Genomic DNA, 23,586 nt, shown 5'->3' with positions numbered 1-23,586 from the left:
GGGCCCCCTGGCTGCTCCCACTGGTGTCGGCAGCCACGCGGGGAGCAGCGCCGGGCCAGGGCCCATCCTTTGTGGCGGTGGCAGCCACGGCGGGGACACCCCGAGCCGGGGTGGGGCCTCTCTGTTCTTTGCCTGGTGCGGCAAGGCTTGAGAATTAGGCTAAAAAAATAAAGTCCGGGCCGACCCCCTTCCCAGCCCCACCCGGAACAAGGCTGCTGCGTCCCGGACTTGCCCGCACAGGGACCTGCGGGCTCGAGCCCGAGGGGCCAGGCGGGGGTGGAAGGTCACAGCCGCTGACCTTCGGCTATCAGGCGCCCCCATCTGCAGGTCGAGGCTCGAGCAGGCCTCTGTGGTGCGGACCTGGCGCCTGGGCAGAGAGATGAGGGCGAATGGTCCAAACCAAGGCCTCCATGTGCCTTTTTGTCCTGGATTGTCCCATGCGGCCCCTGCGCGAGGGCAGCTGGAGGCGGTGACTGCTGGGGTTTCTGAGCCCCGGGCCCAGGCCCGCACGTAGCATGGCCTGTCTCCACCCCGTCCTTATTTCAAGGCTCTCACAGCCTTGCAAAGGGGACTGTGGGCCAAAAAAAATCTGGTTTCCTCTCTCAGAAGTGTTGCTGGTTATTTACCTGCACGCAGGCAGGTGCCCAGGCAGAGCGCCCGCCCGCCACACCCAGCGCCTGCTCAGAGCCGCAGGGCACGGCGCATCCCAGGGCGAGGAAAGCGGCTCCCGCCAGAGCTGGACCCCCCGAGCCCGTCCTCCTCCCGCGAGTCAGTACCAGGGCCTTCCCCGGGCCCTCCGGGTCTGTCTGGGACACAGCCGGAGGGCAGAGCAGGGGCTCTGGATGCTGCCTCGTGTAGCAGGATGGCGGTGGCGGTGGGCAGCAGCCGCCCCCTCCAGGCTCAGAGCGCGTCGGGCTGTAGCACAGAAGTTCCCGCGAGGGCTGCCGGTCAGCTCCGCCCGTTCAGCCCGACGCCGGCGTCTCCCGCTGTGGCCAGTTCCAGGCTCGGGCAGGGCGGCGGCGCCTGCGGCTTCTCTTGGGGTGAGCATTGGCCAGTACCAGGCGTGGCATGACCGTGATGAAGACCCCAGCTGGGCAAGCTCTGAAGAGGGCGAGGTGAGCGGGGAAGCAAGCGGGAGGCTTCCAGTGCGAAGTCCTGACACCCTCCTCTGGCCGGGGCGCCGGGAAGCCAGCCAGGACCCGAGCTGGCCGAGGGGGGAGACCCTCGCGCGGCGGAGGAGACGAGGGTGTCGGGAAGACAGAGAAGGGGCAAGCGAGGCCACATCCACAGCCTGCTTTATTGGCTCACGCACACGGCAAGTCTGTACACAAACATAAATACTCCAATGTACACATTTACACGGGACTCACAGATCACCCCGTCTTCATCCAGCACCCCCAATCTCTGCCCTGCGCAGTCTCCATGTTAGGATGCGGGCTTGCAGGGGGCTGGCGGTAGAAGGCAGGAAGCTGGAGGAGGGAGAGGTCCTGCTCCCCTCTCCTCACAGGCACCTCCAAAGGGTCCTGTCCCTTCTCAACGGCGCCTCGGGGCGGAGGGCGGACACTGCCTGCCGCCCTCTCGGCTGAGCTCCGGGCCCGCGCGGCTCTGAGCCTTCTTCCGCCTCACTCTCGCCTCTGACTCTCCCCTTGGTCGCTCTCCTCCTTCCTCTCTGCATGTCCCCATCTCTCCGTCGCGCGTCTGCTTCCCCCAGTGCCTGTAAGGAGGCGGGCCCCAGGCCCCGGAGTCCGTCTGCTCCCTCTTCCGGGCCTTCACAGGAGGCTGGGACTTCGGTGCAGCTCTGCGGAGGTGTTGGTGCCGTTGGCGGGCTCTCTGCTCGGGGTCGGGGCCAAGCCGCAGCCCTCTCCGGGGCAGCCGTGCTGGATCAAGATGTCTGCACACTCCTGGCTGCCGGCCCGGCGGGCGTAGGCCAGAGGGGTCAGGCCCCGGGCGTCCCGGCTCCTCACGTCCACCCCATACTGCGGGCGAAAGCACGTGCTCGCGGTCGGCGTGGCGAGGCAGGAGAGGGCGCAAAGGGCTGGGGTGAGGCGGACACGCGGCGGGGAGGCGGCCGGAGCCCATGACTCACCCAGATGAGCAGCTGCGTGAAGACGACGTTGGCCATGGCGCTGGAGAGGTGCAGGGCCGTGCGCCCGTCCCCGTCCCCGTAGGTCTCGTTCACCTCCTCCTTGGAGCCGTGGGCCAGGAGCGTCACCAGCAGCCGCAGGTCGTCCTCCACCACCGCCCGCAGCAGCTGCTGCCCCAGCGGCACGTCCGAGCTGGGCAGCGGGGCCAGGAAGAGCTTCTGTTCGTACTTGGCCCGGATCCAGCGCTCCTTCTCCTCTCTGCAACCACAGGTCAGCCCGCGTGAGCGCGGAGAGCCCCGCCAGCGGCCAGGGGCCGGGGAGGGTGTCGGGAAGTGACCCCAGCACCCAGAAGAGGGGTAAGGGTGAGCGAGTGCCCGACGGGGCGGCGCGAGGCACGCGTCCGAGGCAGGGGGCGCACGGGCGGGGGCAGCGCAGAGGGTGTGGAGGAAGCTGCGGGGGGGGGGGGGGGGGGGGGGACGACACTGCCGGCGGCCCCTGGGGCAGCAGTTCCAGGCAGGCTCCCTGGCAGCTTATCTGGCCGTCTGAACTCCCTCCGACTGGCAGCGCTGGAACAAAGGGGGTGGGGGCCTGCCCGGGGCCCTGGCGCTGGCCTATCTACCTCCCATTCTCCCCATCTCGGGGCTCGGGCTAGCACCTTCCACTGCAGAGCGATAGGGCCCTGCGCATGCGCCTCCTGCTGGCCCCCTGACCTGCTGATAACGGCTCAGAAAGGGCTGTTGTTGTGAGGAGCCTGAGCGACAGGCCAGGCGGGGGAGGGGCACCCCAAGGGGCCAACTGCCAAGCAGAGCAACGGCCAGTTTTAACCCTGTCGCAGCCGCCGAGCCCACCCCATCTTTGCCCGCCCCTCTCCCGGCCAGCCTCGGGCCCAGCCACGCACCTGCAGGCGTCAGGCCCCGGCTTTGCGTAGCCGTCCAGGGCCCCCTCCCAGACGCTGTTGGCCAGGGCGTTGCCCATGGCAGTCATGACGGCCAGCAGCTCAGGTGGCCAGTCGTCGAGGTCCAGGGAGCGGACGCGGGACAGGTGGGCCCCCAGGTGTCGGTGGGTCCCCGAGCACTCAATGCACATCAGGGCGCCCAGGTTCAGGCTGGCCCAGTCTGGGTCTGGGGGAGGAGAGGAGGCCCGATGAAGTCCAGGGCAAGCAGCGTGAGAGCAGCAGGCAGCCCTCCTCCCTGCCCTCCTCTGCCGGCTCCACGCTCTCCCCTTCCCGCCGCGGCCCGGCCGGCGCAGGCCCTGCACTCACTGGGGGCGTCGCAGTCGATGCAGAAGCTGTTCCCGCGGACGGTGCGGACGGCCTGCACAGCCAGAGCTGCGTTCTGGTTGCCCAGTCGGGTCTGCCGAGCAGGGAGACAAGGGGTGGCTGGTCAGTCACGAGGTCACCTTAAGGTCCCACCCCGGTCAGGCCTCCATGCTGACCTTGTCCTTGGCACTGCGGCAGCCCTGCAGGCTGGCGAGGATCTGGGCCTGCACACTCTGCACCCACAGTTCCCTCTCCTCTGCCGTCGAGGCCTCGAAGTGCCACGTCTGCCCGGTGAGGGACACCACCACGAACTCAAAGGACTCCTCTGCTTCTGCGGAGGGGGCATTGCTGCCATCAGGGCAGGCACCACGGCCAGGGGCAACCGCTGCCACAGCTCCAGTCACTCCCCTGCTGCCTGGCATGGCTCCTCCCCCCGGCCCAGCCTCGAAGGCTCTGCTCGCTGTCACTTGCACATCAGTGGAGTCCCAAACCTCCACGCCCAGCCACCTGTGGAGTCTGCGTGCCAAGGTGGGGGCGTGAGGCATCGTTTTGGCATCCCTGGCAATGGCAAGGATGGGCCTGGAGATCCGAGAGGGGTACTCCCTGGAGAAGGCAGAGCTGAGTATCTGGAGAAGAATGCACTGGGGTGCTAGGAGGCGATGCCGGGAGGGGAAAGGCGGGTGTGGGCACCATCCGTACATGTCAGCTGCAGCCGCCTCATTTTGCAGCTCATTAAACCCAATATTCCTGACGGCGTCGGCGTGGGGCTCCTGGGAGCGGCCCCTCCCCCACCGCCCTGGCACAGACAGGCAGGAAGGGCAAGTGGGTGGGGAGAGGCTTCCTCCACCGACGGGAGCGCATGCGGACCGAGGGCGACTGCAGGGACGGGCTCGGGGCTAGACGGACCCAAGCAACACGGTGCAGCGGGCCCAGGCCCTGCTCCCGGCCCCAGAAGGCCACAGGCCGTCCCCGACCCCTGCCCCGCCGCGCCTAGCAGCAGCGTGAGGGGCCACGGGGACTGGAGAGGCAGCGGGGGGGGGGGGGGGACCTGGGAGGAGGCCCACAGCCCAGCCCTCTCCTCGGTGACACCCCCCAGCCCCTGCTGGCCCCGCCTGAGACCCTGGCTGAACGAACTGCCTCCTCCACAGAGAAGCCGCACCCTCCCCGCCCCACGCGTCGCTGCAGGCTTCCGACCCGGCCCTTCAGTCTCCCCCAGCATTTGGGGCTCGTTCCCTGGTGGGGGACCGGGTCACGCGCACTCAGCGCCGTCCCTGGCCGGGTCAGCTGGGGAAGGCAGCCTGTCCCGTGGAGGGGACCCGCCCCCACCCCGCCTGTCTGGCCCGCGTGGGAGCAGGAACTGCGCGGGGGACGCGTCGCGGAGCAGGGGGACCTGAACGAGCCGCCGGCGACGCGGGGGTCGGGGGAGCGTCTGCGGGAGAACATGGGGGAGCCGGACCCCGAGCCCCAAGGCGACCGCGGCCAGGCCGAGCCGACGACACACACACACACGAAGCACCTACTGTGTGCCCAGGCCGAGCGCGGCGGGGACGCGAGAGCTACAGAGAGCGGGTCCTGCCCGTGAGCCCGGCAAGCGCCGGCGGCCCGGACCCCTGAGTGCCCGCGAGCCGGGCCGAGGGCTCCAGAGCCGCGCCTCGGGCCTGGCCTCGCTGCGGCCGCTGCCGGCGGGAAGGCGCACGACGGACCCAACACGGGGCGCCACTCAGGGTCGCAGCCCCGCCCTGCTGCCCGCCTCCTGCGCCCGCTTTCCCTCCGGGCCCCCTAACCTTCAGCAGCACCGCCGGGGCCGTCTGGTCGGGGGGTCCCGGTGCTCTTTTTCCTCCGGTGCTTCTTCCGGTTGGAGTGGGGAGATGGGGGGGGCTCCAGCTTGGGGCTGGAACTGAGCACCTCAGCGGGGCCACTGGCTGGGGAGGGGAGAGTGGGAGACGTGTGGGAAGGGCGGGCAGCGCCGCGGGGGGGGGGTCTTCCCCCCACCCCGGGGCGGGTGAGCCGGCCCCCACCTCTCCCTGGGGAGGGGTGCGCCCCAAGCTGTGGCCGCGGGCCGAGGAGGTGGGGAGCGGGGTGCAGGAGACCAGGCAGGGCGGGGTACAGGCGGCGCCGGCTCCTGCAGCCTGGCGGGGTGGAAGGCGGCCGGGGACTCGCGGGGAGCCGAAGCCCCAGCAGCTCCGCACCAAATTTATCCTCAATCACACTCCCCGCTCCTCACAATTAATAGCAGAATTAGAAACAATCAGGGAGCTGCCTAATTACTGTCAATTAGAGCGCGCTAATCAAGCTCCCGGCTCCCACACCCCGCCCGGTGCTCACCACTAAATGTCAAACTTCATTAGAGGCAGACGCCGCCGCCCGCCCCGCCTTCCCCCTTCCCGGCTCCGCGGCCGGCCGGCCTGCCCGCCCTGGGGGTGGTGGCCCGGGAAGGGCCCGGGGCCCCTCGCAGGCCGCCAGGGGACCAGGACCCGGGCCAGGGGGCCGGGACTCGGCCGTGAGCACCCCGTGCCCCGTGCCCGCCGGACGGAAGCGCTGGTGTGCGGCCTCCCCAGCGGAGGAGCAGCGGGAATGGGGTGCCCCGGCTGCCCCCTCCCGGCTTCCACTCACTCACACCCTCAGGAAGGCAGAGCCCTGCCCTGCGCCTGCGGCCTTCGGAGCCATGCCAAGCTCCGGCCAGAGGGCGGGATGTGGGGGAGTTGGGGGCAGGAGGTGCTCCCCAAGAGGCAGGCAGAAGGAGCGGGGCGGGCCGCGGCAGTGTGAGCCAGGGGCCAGGGTGGACAAAGGCCAGGGAGGGGCCGGGGTGGACCCGGCCTCCTGGAACCCCCTCGTGGACACAGGGCTGTGCCGGCGGCGGCCGGGGGAGACCCCGTTCCCAGACAACGCCCTGGAAGCTGGGCGCGGGGACCGAGTCTCCAGGCGGCAGATCGCTGCCTTCAGAACAGGCCTCAGGCCCCAGCCTGCGACCTCCCTACTCAGCCGCTTCCCCGCCCCCCGCGGAGAGGCTGATGAGCTGGCTGCGCGGGGGGCTGATGGGGATGCGGGGCCACCAGCGCCGCCTGGGGACAGCGCCAGGCAGCCGAGGAGCTGCCTGGGGATCAAGGCCCGCGGCTGGCTGAGGGCCTGGGGCAAGGGAAGGGGCCCAGGGGCAGGAAGCCACGGGGCTGGAGAGGGTATTCCCAGCGGGGCGCGGAAGCGAGCACCCCACCCGGCACCGCAGGCGCAGCATCCCAGGCCAGAGGCCGGCACACCGCGTCCCTGGGCCGGGGTCCTGCGTACCTGGGGGCAGGGCAGCAGCCTCACTCCACTGGTCGGCGCTGGAGACGGAGCAGGAGCGCTGGTGCAGCCCCTCGGGGCGCGGGCCAGCCCAGGCCGGGCTGCTGGCTGAGTGGGGGGCACCTGAGGGGGGAAGGGTCAGGCTGGGAGGGGCGGCCGGGAGGGGCACACTGTACTTCTGGAAAAGAGGCCTGCGGCAGAGCCCGAGAGCCCCACAGGACGCTGCCCCGCAACCAGCGGATCTTGCGTTTACCAGGCTCAGGGCCCAGGCTTGTGGGAAGACCAGAGGCCTCCCAAGGGCCCCCCATGCCTTAGGAGGCACCCCCTCTTCTGTGAACAGAGGTCCACACCTCGACCCCTCTCTGTGACCCGGGAGCCCGCCGGGGCAGGCGCTGCTCGTCGGCCACCCTCCCCCTCCCCGTCCCCGTCCCCTTCCCCGGGTCGGGCCCCGACCCCACGCTCTAGTCCACAGATGCCATTTGCTTTGCCTCAGCTTTGCTGCCATTCTGACGAGAAATAAGTGTATCAAATTCAAGTAATTATGTCTAATTAGTATTAGTAATTATCCTGTTGGGCTGGAGAAAATTAATCTTTCGTTTCCCATCAGGGAAGAACGTCAGAGCCAAGGGGAACCGAGGCCGGGCAGGCGGGCAGTGGAGGCGGCGGGCGGCGGGCTGCCTCCCGGGCCCGAGATCCTTGTGGAGGGCCAGTGTGGACAGCCGGGGGCCTCGGGGCCCCTGCTGGGGCGGCACCTAGTGTGGGGGAGACAGAGCCAGGGGCACTGGGCCGGGAGGCGGGGCGGCCCGCGGGTCCGGGTCCGGGAGGTTGGTTAGTGAGGGGCGGAGACAGGGCCTGGGGGGACGAAGCCAGGCAGGACCAGCCCCAGTCACACAGGCCCAGCTCTGGAAGCCTCGCGGCCCAGCTGAAACCACTGCAAGGTGAAGGAACGGCCAGACCCCGGACGCCCTGGGGCCGGCGCGGCACTGGAAGGTGGAGGCAAGTTTCCTGTTTCTCTTGTCCGGCTGCAGCAGCGCCCAGCAGCTCCAGACACACAGCAAGCGCTCCTTAGTGGACGTGGGCACGGGGGGGGGGGGGCAGGCCAGGGATCTCCGTCCCCTCACACCGCGCTGGGGCCTCCGCAGGCCCCCCCCACTCCCCTCACAGGCCCCGCGCCCGGGCTGGGAGGCTCTCCCTCCCTCCTGCAGGGCCCCCCGGGGAGCCCCTCACCTCCCGGGCTCCAAATCTCACCCCCACCCCTCACCCCACCCAAAGACCTCACAGGCCCCACTTCCTCCCCAAGCCCCCAGCCCAAAACCCCAGGGAGGGGAAAGTGCTTTCCCTTTTCTTTGTTAATTCTCCCCTCATTACGCCTGCAATCCCACAATCAGTGTGCACTGTAATTGTCGAATTTGATGCTAATGATTAATGAATTAAACATGGAGCCATCAATTAGTCCTCGGAGGGTAATTCTGCATAAAGCAGCGGATAATGTAATTACAGTAACAAAGATAATGAGATGTTAACATCGCCCGGTGAGCGGGAGCCGCGCGCCAGGTCGGAGTCAGCGTGAGGCGGAGGGACACGGGCTCGGAGACGCCCGTCCATGGGCTCCTGGCAGCAACGCTGGGAGTGCTGGCGGGTGCTGGTGAGTGTGTGGGTGACTGCTGCACCCCTTCTCCCCAGGTGCAGCAGCATCGGGCCCCGGAGCGCGGCCTGTGCGGACTGCCTTTCTGGGGGAAACAGCCCAGCTTTCCCGGCTGGCAGGGGCCAGGCAGGGCCCCCCACTCAGGGCTCTAAAGCTCTCCTCCTCTGGTCCCCGCGAGCAGCCGGCCGGCAGGTGGGGAGGGCTCCGCGGCTGGAGACTTCCCCGGGGCAGAGCCGGCTCCAGCTCTCAGGACAGCTCCGAGGACCCCTGGGGCACCCCCAGGGGGCGCCCCAGCTCCAGCCGGCGGTCTTTCTCATTCTCAGCTCCCTTCCTCCCCTGCCTCCACCAGAGCCCCTGCCCGAGCGAGGGCTGGTTTCTGACGCGGGACCCAGCCAGACGCACCTGGATTCACACCCCAGCCCCCCGCGGTTTTACAGGCGCACTGCCCCTCTGAGCCTATGGGGCCCCATCTGTAAAATGGGGGCACCCACCTCCACAGAGGCCTGCGGCAGAGCCTTGGGCCTCCCAGGCCTCCCCCGGGGAGTGGAGGCTGAACACACCACCGGGCTCCCGCCTGCCCCGGCAGTCTTTACACCGCGCAAGCTCGCTCCGGTCTGACCCATCCACTTCGGGGACTCCCACACGCTGGTGGGCAGAAGCACCCGAAACACCCCTATTCCTGGGAAGGCAGCACCTGAGCGGCTCAGAGCTGACCCGGGCAGTGGGGCCAGAGGAGCCACCTCCAGGCGGCTGGGACTCGGGGCGCTGGGGGAAGGAGGGGCGGCGGGCCGAGCAGCGGGAGGAGCCTCCAAGGTGCTGGGCCTCTTCCCTCCAGCCCCCACCAGACCCAGCTGCCCAGACCCAGCTGCTCCGCGCACCCGGGCGAGCCGCCGCGCCGCACCGTGCCCTCGGCCCTCTGAGCAGAACCCCACGAACCCCACCCGTGCCGCGGACGCCGGGCCTGTGCCGGCTGACCCTGGCCGCGCCCCCTCACCTTGCTCGGCCTCACCGGGCAGAGAGGTCCAGGGACGAGGGCCCCGACACCCGCAGGTGCCCTCGTGGAATCATCTGGCCCCCGGGTTGGGCCGGGCAGACCCCGAGGTGCGAGGCCAGAGCCAGGCGCCCAGGCCCGGCGGGCTCCCCTCCCCCCAGCTCCTCACCTGGGCCCAGCTGGGTGCTGCTCCGCTCCAAGGCCAGCCCGTTGGCCCGGGGACTGGTGCCCGGCGCTGTGGCAGGCGAGGCGCGGGGCAGGCGCTTGCCGGGCACCTTCACGGTGGTGCGCAGCAGGTCGATCTCCTTGCCGTGGATGTTCTGCATGTAGTCCTAGGGCGGGAAGGACTCGTCAGGCCGTGCGCCCCCGCAGCCCAGGGTGCCCCGATCCACGCGCCTGGCCCCCTCGGAGCTGCTGGGGCGCGGGAGGGAGAGGCCGCCAGAGCAAGGCCCAGAGGCGCTCCCAGCCTGGGTCACACCTGGGCTCACCTGCCGAGCAGGGGCGGCTCTGGGGGGCTCGGCCCAGAGGGAGCAGGGACACAGGGCCCTGGGGGAGAGCTGGCTGAGGTGTGATGGCCCACGGGCTCTGGGGGCTGGACTCATGCCCGTGAACCCCGTTTTCAGGAGCTCCCCTGGCAGCCGGGGCCTCGACCTGTGCTCAGATGGCCCTGACGTCAGTCTCAGGCAGAGCTGAAGGGAAGCCTGGACTGCTGGCCGTTCTCCCGGACAGACAGGCCCAGGGCTCACGGGCCAACACGGTGCTCGCTGCTGCAGTCAGCCCGGGGTTCTCTGCCCTGAGCCCCGTGCTGCACCGTCACCTTCACCTCCCCTGCGGCGGGAGACGCGTCTATGCCCGCTTCACAGGGGACGAAACCCAGGTCAGCAGGTAGAGCCAGGACCTCAGCCTGCCTTGGGGGCGGGGGCAGAGCGCGGGAGCAGCAGCTAGGTGACCCCGCCCGGGGGGGAAGGCAGCGCGTGGCTGCAGCGCAGAGCCTGCCTCCGGCGCCCCAGGTAACCCATCCTGTGGGCCCCCGCTTGCCCACTCCTGACTCGAGGGGGTCCTCCAAAGTTCCCAACCCATGCCCTCGCTGCAGCTCCCAAAATACCAGCTCCAGAGCAGAATCTGGGCCGTGACGCCTACTCAACTGTGGCTGGAAGTCCAACGACTGGGATCACCTGGACGTCTGCATCCCGGGGGCTTCCTGGGCACCCACCAACTCCTGTGCTGTGTACCCTCCATGCCTAGCCCCCACCTGCTCCAAGCATCAGCCTTCCTGTCCCCGGGCCTCCCTGGCCTCACCCTCTAGTTCCGGAAAACAGGATGGTGTCTCCTGCTTAGAAGAGCAAGGCCAGCATGGGGTGCCTCACCAGGGGCCCAAGAGAACATTAAGTAGAAAGGGGTCCCCAGGAGCCAAGATGACACGGGCCTACATGAAGGTAGAACAAGGAAACCACCAAATACCAGCCTCCCCCTGCACGACTGTCACAAGAGTGTCACTGCTGGGCGGGCCGTTGGGACGTGCAGGGGACCGCAAGGAGGAAGAGGCCCGCGGCCTCACCCCACGTCCACTCCAGCGAGGCCCCACTTCTCTGCAAGTGGCTCTGCCACCTTGGTAGGTAGAGGCCCTTCAGAGGGGGCTGGAGGAGCCTAGCCAGCCAGAGAGGGCCACCCTGGGGGCCACGGGGGTGCTCCCTTCCCTGAGGCACTGTGCTACCGTGCCTGCCTGCCCCACCTGTGCCGGAAGCTGAGGGCCTCGGTCAGCCCTGCCCCAGCCCCTGGGTTGCAGTCCCCAGCACAGAACCACGTGACTGAGAACCCAGCCCCAGCTCCTGCCCCTGGGGACGCCCAGCACGGCTCCATACCGCCCTCAGCCCCCGGCCCCGCCCCAGTGGCTGGGAAGGACGCAGGCGCAGAGCCCTCCTGGTCCTCCAGCAAACTCAGGGCACCGGGACACCGGGGGCCCAGGCGAGGGCCCCCTCCAGCTTGGCGTCTGGGGACTTCCTGTCTCGGTCCGCCCCACTCCAAGCCCCAACACCCCACTCCCTCGCTCCTGGGCCTCTGACCGCCCGGCCGGCCTCACACCATCTTGACAGGCCGCTCCAGACAACTGTCAACAGCTGGCGGGGCTGAAGGCACAGCTGCAGGCCTCTCCCCCGGGCCGGCACGGGCCGCTCCAGTTCACAAGGAGGTCGGAGCCGCCATAGCTCTCAGGCCCCAGCAGCCCTGGGCTGCCCAGGCAGGGGCCTGGGGTGTTCTGGGGAGCCAACCCCACGCGCCGAGCTCCAGGGCCCAGAAGCCGGGAACTGGAGGAGGAGGAGGACGCAGCTAAGGCTCCACAGGCTCGGGCCAGCAGGGTGCGCCCCAGCCTGGCCACCTCGGGGCGCCTGGCCCCGGGGGAGAGCGGAGGGGAGCCCAGAGCGCCGAGGGCCCAGAACGTCTGTGGCCAGTGTTTCCCTCCGTCAGCAGAACCGGGAGCGGCGGCAGCGGCTCAGGAGAGCGGTCACCACGGCCGCCTTTATTACCCACCATCAAACAGCAATTTCTTCCCCAGCCTCCTCGCTAATTACCCAGCCAGCGTTCTCATCTCGTTTTATTACTGGAATTAACAACGAGTTCAGAGCGTGGAAAGCTATTAAGATGTGTGATTAAGCCACATTCAATTAGTTTCTACAAACAATTTAATTGATGTTGCAGATAGAATTAACAGAAGGTGATTGTGTGAATGGCTCCGCTGGCTGCAAAATGGGGGAGGCTGTGGCGGGCTCTCTGGGGCCAGGCGAGGCCCGGGCGCCCTTCCTCCGCACGCCCACCCGGCCGGCCGCCGCCTCCAGGAGCCCCGGCGGGGCGGCCCGCAGCCGCCCGGGACAGCCACCCGCGCCTGCAGTTGGTGGGGGTCCTTCTGCCGCGGACGGGCCGCTGGCCGGGAGGAAGGAGGCCTACCTGCCGCTCAGGTTGGATAAAGATGGCGCAGGGAAGCTGGAGGCAGGTGAGCCAGCAGCGCGGATGCAGAGCCCCGGGGGCCGCTCCCAGGCCAGGGTCGGTGGAGGGGCAGCCTCTGCGGGGCACGAGCTGGACCCTGCTCCCCAGCCCAGGCCCAGCTCCGGGGGACTTGAGCCCCCACCACACACTCTCCAGCCTGACTCCGTCCTCCAAACAACAAGTGTCTACAGGTGGGGCCGGTTCCTCCCAGCGGACAGCACGGAGAGGGACGTGCGTGTCTACTACGAAGCCGGCGGGGAGCCCATGAAGAGCTGAGGCCCAGGGGAGCTGGCCCGCGGGGGCGCCCTGCACTCACCCCAACCCTCAGGATGGGCCTGGCCTGCCACTGAGACTCACCTGGCAACAGCGCACGCGCAGGCTGGCAGCCCCCGCCCGAGCCTCACTCAGAGCAACAGGTGCGGCTGGAAGGGCGCCTGGGACAGGGACACAGCCTGGCCTCGGCCCCCTACGCCCGCGCCAGGCCTAAATCCTGGCAACGCGCGCCTCCCTCGCTCCAGCCGCCATCTCTCCAGCCTCCACCGCTCCAGCAACTCTCCGCCAGTCCAGAGGGGGCGCCCTGGCGCACGCGGGGAAACCCAGGTGCCGCTGAGCCTGCAGGTGCAACCGCGGGCCTCGGCTCACCGCAGGCTGAGTCTCGCGTGAACCTGCGTCCAGGTGGCCTGGACCCACCTCTCCTAAGCCAACACCGCGCGCCACACGCCACCTTCCCGTGCTCCCCCTGGCAGGGCCAGCTCCAAGCAGGACCAGGTGAGGGGCCCTCAAAGGGGAGCCTGAGGCCGCCCCACGCACGTCCGGGCGCTGCTAACAGGTCAGCTGCTGGCAGGACCCGCAGAGTAGAGGCACAGCCATGGTGCTGGGCGTGTGGGGAGACAGCCAGGGGACCCAGGCCCGGCCCGGGCAGGACGCGCCCACCCTCCTCAGACCCCCAGGCCTCTCCTCGTCCCAACCAGACGCGGGACTGGTCTGCGTGCATGGAGCCATCGGACCAAACACCAGTGGCCACCTGGGTGCGGCCCCCCTTCAGCAGGGTCCCTACCTGGTGTCTGGTGCAAAGGGGGAGGGCTGCTGAGCCCCGGCCAGGACAGCGGCCCGGCCCCCCACGCAGTGCTGGGACCTTGGGCCCCAGCACCTCTGGGGTCGTGCCACCCTGACACCTCGCACAAAGTCAAAGGCAGCAAGGGACCCTCTGAGGCAGGCCCTGGGCCTCAGGACCGGGGGTGGGGCCGGCCCACGTGCTGTGCTCGAGGGGCTTCACAGGAGAACTCATTAGCCCCACAGTGGGGTGGTGACAGAGATGGATTCTGGTGACAGCTGTGCTGGAGCCACGCAGTGAGGGGAGGGAGGAGGGGCTGCCACAGGGGCCACGCACCACACACCCCTACCCCACCCCCTCCTCCCAAGAGGGGCAGGCAGGGCCCTCGCAGGCCCATCAGCCCCAGGGGATCAGCCTCTCGGTGTCCGTCCTCCCACCAGGCCCACGAGAGACAGCGGGGCACACAGGCTCTTGGCTCTGCGACGCCGTGGGAGTGGGCTCGGCCCTGACTCCTGCGGCCGTGGAGGCCCCGGAGTGGCCAGGTGGTGCGTGTCCTCCCAGGCTGGCCACACTCAGCTCCATGCAGGCCTTAGCCGAGCCTTGGCCCCCATACGGTCTCCCAGGGGGACGAGCCCTGTGACCCCAGCAAGGACCGTGCCCGCCTGACCGCCCCCGGACTCACGTGCAGGCTGGGGTGGTAGGTGAGCAGGCCGTTGTCACACAGGGTCACGTACTTCTTCTTCCACTCCTTGTTGAGAGACTTGCCGCTGCGCTTCAGCAGGATGCCCTGCGGACAGAGGGCAGGTCGGAGACAGGGGCCGCCCCCGGGCCGCAGGGCGCGGAGCCCCCACCAGAAGTGACGGGGGCGCCCTCTCCAGGTACTGGGACCCCCTACGGGGTCCTCTGTCACCCGGCTCGTGGCACGTCAGTCACAGGGGCAACTGTACGGGCCTCCCGGCACCCCGCAGCACTCCACGGCCTGCACTGGAGATGCCAGAAGGGCCTTGGCCTCCCCTCCGTGGGAGCCCCAGAACTAGGCCAAACCCCCCCAAGCTGCCCCCGGAATGCCCCAGACTCCCTCCAAGGCAGAGAGTGGGTTGACCCAGCCACAGACCGCAGCAGCTGAAGACTCGGGATGGGGTCTGGACGAGCAGGAGGTGGGATATACTGAGGCCGGCCCCTGCCCCCCAGTCCATGTGGCCCCAGAAGGCACCCTCCCCCTGCCAGCTCCTTCCTCCCAGGCACAGGGCAGTGCTCCCTGCAGAGTCCCAGACAAACTCCTAAGGGGAAGAGCCCCCAGTCGTGGGCCCGGGGGTCAGAATCAGCAGTAACTGGGAGAGGGAAGCACCAGGCCCAGCCCAACAGGTATCAAGGAAGAGGCAACCGAGGGTGAGCTGAGAAAGCTGCTGTCCCAGCTTGTCCTGGGCGGGGGTGGGGGGGTGGGCGTGATGCCGTTACACACCCCGTCCCTGCTCTGCTGAAATAATGAGCAGAAAAGGGATTCAGGGTCCCCTGTCTCACCTACCCGCTCACCCCGACTTTGGGGCTGAGGTGAAGATAAGAAAAGGCACTAAGTTGTCTCAAGTGGTTCTGAGGACACAGCCCTGGGGCTGGGGCTCTCCTCAGTGTGAGACCCCATCCTCGCCAGGAGCTGCTGGAGACAAGTGCTGGGCCACAGGGTGCCTGGAACATTCCAGAAGGCCCTTGGTGGACCTTCCTCTGGGCCTGGCCCCTGCCCCTTCACAGGTCAGAAATAGGACAGAGACCAACTCCCTCTCCCTGGATGAAGGAAAATGACCCCAGGGCAGACCCTGCAGGGGGCAGCCCCCATGATACCCCCTTCCCATAGCTCCTGGGCTCCACCGCCCACTGGCGTCTCTGCTCACCAGCCCCTGGAGCAGAGCCCTGCCCCTTCCTGCTGCTCGCCCTTCCTGCCACCCAGGGGTGGTCCCACTGCCTGGGTCTCAGCTTTCCTCAGGCAGACGCCAAGAGGGACTCATGGCCAGAGTCTCCCCTGGCCGGGCGGGGGCCAGGGTGAGACAGAGGCGGTGGGGCGGGAGCAGGAGCGAGCCCTCCCTCCACCTGGCGCCTCAGAGGCAGCCCAGCGAGCAGGTAATGAAGGGCCAGGTAATGATCTCGCAGGCGGGGGTGGGGAGGCGGCCGAGGGCAGCGCGGGCAGCGGCCGGGGCTTGGCCCGGGCCCACTCCCGCGCCCACTCCCGGCCACCCGGCGCCACCCCGTGCCACCCCGTGGCCCCTGCGCCCGCGGGCGGAGCAGAGGCCGCCGGGCCGCCGTCCGCCCTCGAGCGTCCAAGGAGGGAAGAGGAGCTCCAGGGGTCCCTGCTCCCTCCCAGGCCGGCGGCTGCGCGCCGCGGAGCAGGAAGCAATCTGGGGCGGAATGGGAGCGGTGCGGAGGCGACAGCCCCCAGAGGACCCGTTCCCGCCGCCGCCTCCCTCCCAGCTCCGCCAGCCGGCTTAATTGCGGAGTCCGGATTGATTGGGAATGCAAATGGCAACTGAAATGCAATCTCCACTCCCAGCAGGAGCGAGGGGGGAGGGGAGGGAGGGGTGGGGGGCCGGGAAAGGAGCAGGTCGGCCCAGAGCGGGCAGGGGAACGGCCACCCGGAGGGAGAGGGAGAGGGAGAGCGGCAGGAGGCCCCCTGAGGGCAGGTGCCTCCCCACTCCTGTGTGGCCGCTGCGCCCAGCACCTGGGCTCCTGCCCGGCACCACGCTCCTTCCCGGGGGCCTATGACAGCCAAGCGACCCAGCTGACCCCTGCCAGGCCAGAACCCCAGAGTCCAAGCTCCAGACCCGGTGCCAGGACACAGGGCTTACCCTTACCCTTCACACCCGCCCCCCCTTTCCCCTTCCCCTGCACGTGGGGGACTCTGGGAACAGGTAAGTCAGTGGGGCCACTCCACTCCAGACAGGAAGGGGAGCACTGGGGGCTCTTCATCTCCAGGTGAGGGCGCCAGGTAACTCTGCTGCTAACTAACTGCTGTGTGTGCACCCGCCCAGAGAGCGCCACCCCCTCCTGCCCAAAGCACCCTGGGAGACAGGCGCCCCGAGGCTGCCCCGAGCAATGGGCTCGCACCACCAACAGGTCTGTGGGGACCGATTCTGCACCCAGACACCCACGGACAGAGGAGGCTGGCTGCTGCCTCCTCCCCAGGGCTCCCCACTGGCCTCCGGGTAGGCCAGCTCTGCCCCAGCCTTCCCGCCGGACAGCGCGGTGACATTTCAGGGAGGGTCACAGCAAGAACGCGGGCCGTGAGGGTGTCCACGCTGCCCTCTGCGACCCCGACCCTGACTCCTTCCCAGCTCACCATTCTGACTGGACCTGAAACCCCCAGCTTCAACACATGCACCCCAACTTCACTGCCCTTGGGACCCAGAAGCCTCAGCCTGCAGGCCGCATCTGACCACTGGGCTCGGGTGCCTGGCCACATCTCCTCAGTGGTCCACCCCGGCCTCGTGGCCCCTGCAGACACGCTCTCCAGCCGGCGGCTCCCATAAAGTTCTCTGCCCAGCCCAGCAGCCCGTGGGCACACAGACCAGCCCGAGTCCCTGGGCAGCCCCGTGGGCACCTCTGGACCGGGCTCCAGAGACTCCTGGTTCCCGCCCGCCCAGCGCAGCTCAGCAGCACCGCCATCATTCAGCGGGGTGCGGGCCTGCCGGGACCAGTCGCAGGGCCTAGCGAGCCCGGGCTTTGGGCAGCCCGGCCCAGCCAGCAGTTCCTCAGGCCGGAGGCGGGGGCAACAGGAGGAGCAGCGCAGCTAAGCTCCTATTACCAACCGCGCTCGCTCTTGCGGCACGAGGAACCGGGGTGGCCCTCAGCGTCCAAATGCCCTAGCTTAGGGGTGTCTTTCTCCTCTCAGGGAGGTGGGGTAGGGCCCATCCTCCCGCTGGGCCTGCCAGGCTTGGCTTCCCAGCTCCGGGCCCAGACTCGGAGCCGCTGGCTGGAAGGCGACGGCAGTGGCTCTCTGCTGCCCCCCGGTGGTGATGCGGCAGTACCAGGGGCACCGCGCACTCAGAAAGGGGGTGCCCAGTGCCACCACAGCTGGAGCACAGACCTGGCAACCCGCCAGAGCGGCGCGGTCTGGATAGGGACTAAGGCTGGGCGGGGAGGGCCTGCCCTTTCCACCATCACCCCCAGCAAACAGGCCCCAGAAGGAGCATCTTGGAGCGATTTGGGGGCCACCGAGGAAGACCGTGCTGACCTGTTTGATGGGGATGGCCCGGCCGCTGCCGATGCTGTCCACCTTGCACTCGGCCGCCTTTTTCTCGCGGTCCAGGTCGGCGCCCTTTCGAGACTGCAAGAGAAAAGAAGCGGCGCGTCAGGGCGGCGCCGGGCCGGCGGGTCGGCTGCCCACCTGGACTCCCCCGCCTCCCGGCCTCCCTCCTCCTGGACAGGCCCTAGCGGTGGGCGGGCCGGGGCGGCGGGACCGGGAAGGAACTGAGACCACGAGTATTCCAACGGGTTTATTCTTACACACGGCACCATACAGAGCAGCACAGGGCACTGAGCCGGGCCCGCCCCTTACAAAAGAGCAAGGACACGAAATACTGAGGGCGCGAGGAGCGCGCAGCCCAGGGGCCGGGGCAGAAGAGACGGGGAGGGGCAGGAGAGGTGGACGGTGGGCTGGGGGTGGCCGGGAGTGCGGGGCACGACACCGGGCGGAGCCGAGCCTGGAAGTGAGCGGGCGGTGGCCCGACTGCGGCCCGGACGCCACGCGGCACATGGCACGCGGCCGAGCGGGCCGGCGCGGCCCCGGGGGCACAGTGGATGGAGAGAGAGAGGAGAGAGGCCCGACGAGGCCCTGCGCCCGCCAGGCTCCTGGGGCAGAGCCCGCCCGGATGCGGATCCTAGGAAACGGGGAGGCCAAAGAGGGGAAAGGCAAGCGCGGCGCGGCGGCGGCGTCCGGGGCGGGGTGGAGCGGAGCAGGAACGCAGAAGTCCATGCAGGAAGGAGCAGAGGAGGGGAGGACAGGAAAGCTCCCCCAGGAGCGGCGGGGCCTGCCGGGCGCTAGGACGCCCGCCCCTCTGGCCTCGTCGCGCTGGCCCGCGCCGGGCGTGGGGCCGAGCTCCCTTCTTCTCCATGCAGCGAGCCTGGCGCAGCGCCTCCAGCCGGGCCTGGTCCCCCGGCAGCCCCCCGCCGTGGGCTCCAGCGCTCCTAGCCTTCCCTGGGGGTGGGGTTAGTTACAAAGGTTCCTGTGGGTCTCTGGAGTGGGGAGCACGGCGGCCGCTTCTCATCTGAGAGCAGTCCCAGGGCCCGGCCCGCCTCCGGCCCGCACAGGGGAGAATGTCCAGAGGTGCTGTGTCACCACCTGGTCTTCTAATTTGGAAGGAGTTGGAAAGGCCTTTTTGTTGATGAAAAGTTGGAAACAGTGGCACATATCTGCAAATATCGAAAGAATAGAGATTTTGGCAAGTTATACTCAAGCCCGCACACGTCGGTCAGCACTGGTGAGGGCAGAGACCCAGGCGGCAGCGGGTGAAGAGGAGGAGGAGGAGGAGGAGGTGGAGGAGGCCGAGCGGCGTCTCAGCGGGGAGAGTCCCCGCAGCCCTTCTGCTCTCCCCGGAGGCCAGGAGCCGAGGGCACAGGGCGGGTCATGAACTGCAGGGCAGCGCGGGGGCGCAGCCAGAGGAGCGGGACACCCGGGCCGAGGGCGCTCGCAGCCCCATGGCCGGCGCCGGCCGGGGCCTGTCCCGGGGGCCGGGGCCTCTATGCCTTCGGCCCAGGGAGGAGGAGAGTGGACGGGATCGCTGCCACCGGGTCCCCAGACAGAAAAGCCAGTCAGGGAGAGTGGGGTGCAGCCCGCCCCAGCCAGGCTGGCGAGCCGAGAGACCCCCAACCGCCAGAGGATCCCAGGAGCCCAGAGGGGCACCCCCGGGGGTAGCCGGGCGAGCATGACGACAAAATGAGTACATGAAGTACATGGACGGGAATGCCAGGGGCCACGTCCAGCGGGGGTCACAAGGGCGCCGGCCACAGAGCAGGAAGGGCTCTCTCTGCTGGGAAGGACCATGAGTGGGGGGGCGGCCCCGACAGCAACAATGAGAGGGGAGGTCCCGAGATGTACCCCTAGAGACGGCACGACTGGAGGCCGCTTCGGGGACAATGGCGCAAGTGAGGTCACCATGGAAACAATGGAAAGAAAAAATAAGGTCGCCGCTGTGACGATGGAGAGATGGAAGGGCTGGGAGCGGAGGCCGGGCCGGGGCGCAGCGAGGGCGGCAGGCGGGAGCGCAGCACGCAGGCAGCGAGCGGAGAGCTAGGGCGGCGCGCCAGGCCGGAGGACCCGGAGCCGGGCCGGGCACGGGGCGGCCACACGCCCGGGCGCCAGCAGCAGGACAGTGGGGGCCTGAGAGTGGCGGTGAGGGGGCAGGCGCCCGGCCGCGACGGCAGTCCCCGCGACAGGCACAAGCAGGCAGCCAGGGTCTCAGTGGGCAGAAGGGGAGAGACAAGAAGCTGGGGTCTCTGCAGGGGCAGACTGGGGTGCAGTGTGCGGCAGCAGCTGTCAGCAGAAAGAGGGTCAGTCAGCATGGCCAGGGAGGGGCGAGGGCAGGCACAGGTGGGGGAGGCAGGCAGGCCGGGCAGGAGGGTGCTGGGCAGGGCGGAGGCGAGAATGAATGACAAGGCCTGGGGGCACCGGCCGGGGGTTCCTGAGAGCCTGGCCAGGCCTGGCGGCGGAGAGCGGGCCAGGCTGACGTCAGCCCGGCTGCTCAGAAGGCACTGGAGTGACGAGGAACGACAGGGTGGCCCCCTGCGAAGCCACACGGGCGCGGCTCACCCACCTATGTCTGACCCAAGACTCCCCCGGGGCCCAGCCAAGTCCTGGCCGGAGAAGGGAGTTTGGGGGCGGGCGCTGTGAGAGACACTGGGTGTGGGGACCCCAGGTGGAAGGCGTACGGGGAGGAGGTGTGGAGACGGAGCAGCAGGGCACAGAACGGCCTCAGGAGCCGGAGGTCAGGACCAGCCGTCTCAGCCCCATCACCGCGGCGGCTGGGCCTCGAGGGCCTGGAAAGCGGGTGGGACCCTGGACTCTGGCTCTATCGCTGACCCCGGAGCAGCTGCGGGCAGTTCACCTCGGGCCTCATCAAAAGTGCCAGTCAGGGGTGGGGGCTCGGAGCCACGGACGGGTCAGGCTGGTCAGGCTGGCCGGGGAGCCCTCGAGCCCAGAGGGGGCGGGCGGAGGGCGTGCGGCAGGCAGGAGGGCGGATGTGGCTCTGCCTTGGGCGGGAAGGCCCTGTGGACCGGGAGCAAGGCTGGAAGGTCCCGATGTGGAGGAGGGGCTGGCGCGGCCCTCGGAGCCCGTGTGTGGCGGGGCTGCGGGCGCCCTGCTGGCGGTGCCGGCGCGAGGCCGGCGGGGCGGGCGCCGCACATACCGTGAAGATGTTGGAGCGCCTCTTGGACTGCTTGCGGATGGGTGTGGGGGTGGAAGAGGCGGCGATGGTCTCGATGCGCAGCTCCCGCTGGCTGATGCTGGGGGTGGAGGGGACTGAGGACGAGTAGTCGCTGAAGGCGCTGCTGCCGTTCGTGGCCTGAAGACAGAGAGGGCTGCTGAGGGTGGCCCTGGGGCAGAGGCAGGCAGCGAGCGGGCAGGGCCAGGAACCCGGTGTGGGAGCAGCAGAGGGGCCACAAGCTGCTGGAGGGTCCCTGGGCGGAGGGCACACAGCCTGGAGGCCAGCAGATCCATCTCCGCCCCGGTGGCCCCTCTAGGGTGGGCGGGGGGTCCGCTGTGCCCACCAAGGAGCTAACTCAGGACCAACAGGCAGGGTGGGGTCAGGGACAGGCTGGCAGTGAGCAAGCCGGGCTGGCAGGTGGCGGGTCACCCTGGTGCCCCCGGTCGGTGACTATGGCCAGGATGCGGAGGGTGGGGCTCGGGGTGCGGGGAGAAGGTTTGTTCGTGGCGGGGTGATAGGGAAGCTGCGGGACAGCGGGGCCTGCGTCAGTGAGCGAGACGGGGGAGGAGGGCAGAGACGAGAGCTCCAAGATGGAGCCCGAATGGTGCACGGTTGTGCCTGTTCGGGACTCAGGATGCGTCCTGTCCCACGGGCCACCCCAACTGCCCACAGCTGTTCACTGCCCAGACTCCTAGGGGTCCCAGCCCCCGCAGGAGCTAGAGGAGCCGCCTGGGCCACTGGCCCCACGGGCAGGGCAGAGTTGCTCAGAGACCACGCCCCCTGCTCCACGTGGAGCTCCTGGGGGAACCCCACTGCCCTCTGGAAGTCCTTAAGGGAGGGTCTCTGGAAAAGCACCCAGAAGCCATCAGAACACAGGCGGAGCAGGGCAGGCCTGGGGTAGGGGTCGCCCTGGGACGGCAGCGGCTGTGACTAGTCACTCGACTGAGTGCCTCTGTGCCAACTCAGGGCATCAGTCCAGCAGACAGGAGTGACCAGTGTGGGCCACAAGGAGGCTCTGCCCAGGTGCCAAGGGCCCAAATAACCAGGCGGTGCGGCCACAGAGTGGCAAGTGTCCAGGCGCATCACAGGAAGGACGCCAGCAGGACACCCACCCCACAGTCCCACCTGCCCCAAAGGTCATCCATCTTCCCGGGGCAAGCACCGCCCTTCCAAGCGCAGACACCGTGGTCCCCCACCACAGCTTGCACCAGTGCCACTGACAGGTGCCAGTCCTGAGCAGGCCCGAGAGAAGGCCTCTCGTCCCCCAGCCTGGCTCCTAACCCTCTGACTGTGCCATCCAGAGCGATGTTGGGGCGGCCTGAGCTGGGGGGCTGCGGGGCTGGGATGAGTGGGTGGGAAGGGGAATCGAGCAGGGAGGTGGTCAGCGCAGGCAGAAGAGGCCAGGCCAGTCGTGCGGGTGGCATGGAGCCCGAGCCAGTGCTTCCACACCAGGTGAGAGGACAGACGAGGGGCACACGCAGCAGACACACGGGGAGAGCCCCAGTGCGCGCGGAGGGGCGGGGCGGCTGGCGCACCTGGTTGATGTGTACGGCGGGGATGGAGGCGGCGGACACGGCCGAGTGGCTGGGGGAGTTGGGCAGGGACTTGCAGGGCCCGATGGCCAGCTGCTGCTTCTTCCGCAAGGCCACTACCTTCTGGGCCACTGCAGGGGACAGCAGAGTCAGTTACCCCTCTGGGGAGAAGGGAGAAGCCCAGCTTAGAGCCGCCCCCCAGAGCACACGCCCCGCTGGCCCCGCTGGCTCTGGGGGCGTCCCACCCACGCCCAAGTTACCGTCCTGGAAGACGCGCTCCACGTTGAGCCCGTAGGTGGCGCAGGTCTCGTAGTAGGTGCAGCGCTTCAGGTCAGTGGACAGCTTGCGGGCCCTGCTGTCGTCGATGACCCGCGGGTTGGCGGCACTGATGGCGTCTGTTGGGGGCAGAGGCGGGGCTGACTTAGGCCACGGGCGCAGGGCATTGCACAGAGGGCGCCAGCACGAGAACGCAGTGTTCGGCCGTATCTCGGCTCTGCCACCGGCCTGGCAGCAGCGAGCAAGCCACTCTCCACAAGTAATGTGGACATGTCACCACGCGGAGGGGGCACCATGCAGTGTGGCTAGAGCAAGAGGCGCACCAGAGGGCTCGTGGCCTGCACACGCGGCCGGCCAGTGCCAGGCTCCCCACCCGGCCCGCCCAGCCCACAGCCTGCGGCTCACCCTGCGTGCCCACCAGCACCATGGGCACCTCGCTGGCATTGCGGAAGCTGCAGAGACGCAGGAAGTAGTTGTACACCGTCTGGAAGCTGATCTCATCCTCCAGGCTGAACACAAACACCACCGCGTCCACCCAGGCGGCAAACTAGGGGCATGGGGCAGAGTTACTCCCTCGCCTGGGCCCGGACCCCGGACAGAGGGCGCCTGGGAGGGCGGGGCAGGAGCGTCACCTGGAGCTCGGGGGGGCCGCCTTCATCCCGGATCAGCAGCAGGTAGCTCTGGCCGTCCACCACTATCTCCTTCTTAAACCGACCCCCTAGGACAGAACGCACGGTCAGCTCACCGAGCCGAGCAGACACCCCCAGGAGGGCCGAGAAGGGCAGGGGCTCGAGCCCCACACAGCGCAGGAGGCGAGGAAGGGGCGAGGGCGGCCTCAGCACCCGGCCAGCCCGTGCTGCTCACCTTCGGGGGACTCCTCCTGGACATAGGTCCCTGTCAGGTAGCGGTGCACCAGGGCTGACTTCCCGCTGGACAGGTTCCCCACAATGCCCTGCGGGAAAGGAGGTGGGGAGAACACGTCAGCGCCGGGCGGCGGGAGGGAGAAGACTGGCGTGAGGCGAGGCCAGGGAGGAGGGTCAGGAGGAGGCGGCTTCGGGAGAGGCCTGCAGGACCAGGGATCC

General features: G+C 69.0%; 1 protein-coding gene across 7 annotated transcripts in view; it reads right to left on the bottom strand.

Annotated features, from left to right (window-relative positions):
- Window positions 1–1,646: 1,646 nt before the first annotated feature.
- Window positions 1,647–23,586, bottom strand: part of AGAP3 (ArfGAP with GTPase domain, ankyrin repeat and PH domain 3) — a gene marked incomplete at both ends in the record, with an annotated part of 46,861 nt that continues 24,921 nt past the window's right edge. For 2 of the 7 annotated variants that reach the window (XM_084230277.1, XM_084230276.1), the window contains 7 exons: window positions 18,625–18,687; window positions 20,679–20,834; window positions 22,232–22,359; window positions 22,489–22,623; window positions 22,910–23,051; window positions 23,137–23,222; window positions 23,369–23,456. In XM_084230277.1, coding sequence (XP_084086403.1) covers window positions 18,625–18,687; window positions 20,679–20,834; window positions 22,232–22,359; window positions 22,489–22,623; window positions 22,910–23,051; window positions 23,137–23,222; window positions 23,369–23,456 — 798 coding nt within the window. Of the gene's footprint in view, window positions 1,977–2,086; window positions 2,343–2,982; window positions 3,206–3,345; window positions 3,437–3,518; window positions 3,674–5,126; window positions 5,265–6,609; window positions 6,745–9,426; window positions 9,590–13,972; window positions 14,078–17,509; window positions 17,603–18,624; window positions 18,688–20,678; window positions 20,835–22,231; window positions 22,360–22,488; window positions 22,624–22,909; window positions 23,052–23,136; window positions 23,223–23,368; window positions 23,457–23,586 lie in introns of those variants that run through there. The other 5 variants (XM_084230272.1, XM_084230273.1, XM_084230274.1 and 2 more) reach the window with 5 other exon arrangements.

Source organism: Talpa europaea, assembly GCF_964194135.1.
Source record: "Talpa europaea genome assembly, chromosome: 3".
NCBI lineage: Eukaryota > Metazoa > Chordata > Mammalia > Eulipotyphla > Talpidae > Talpa > Talpa europaea.
Note: the sequence above shows the minus strand (reverse complement) of the source record. Positions and strands in the feature narration are given on the sequence as shown.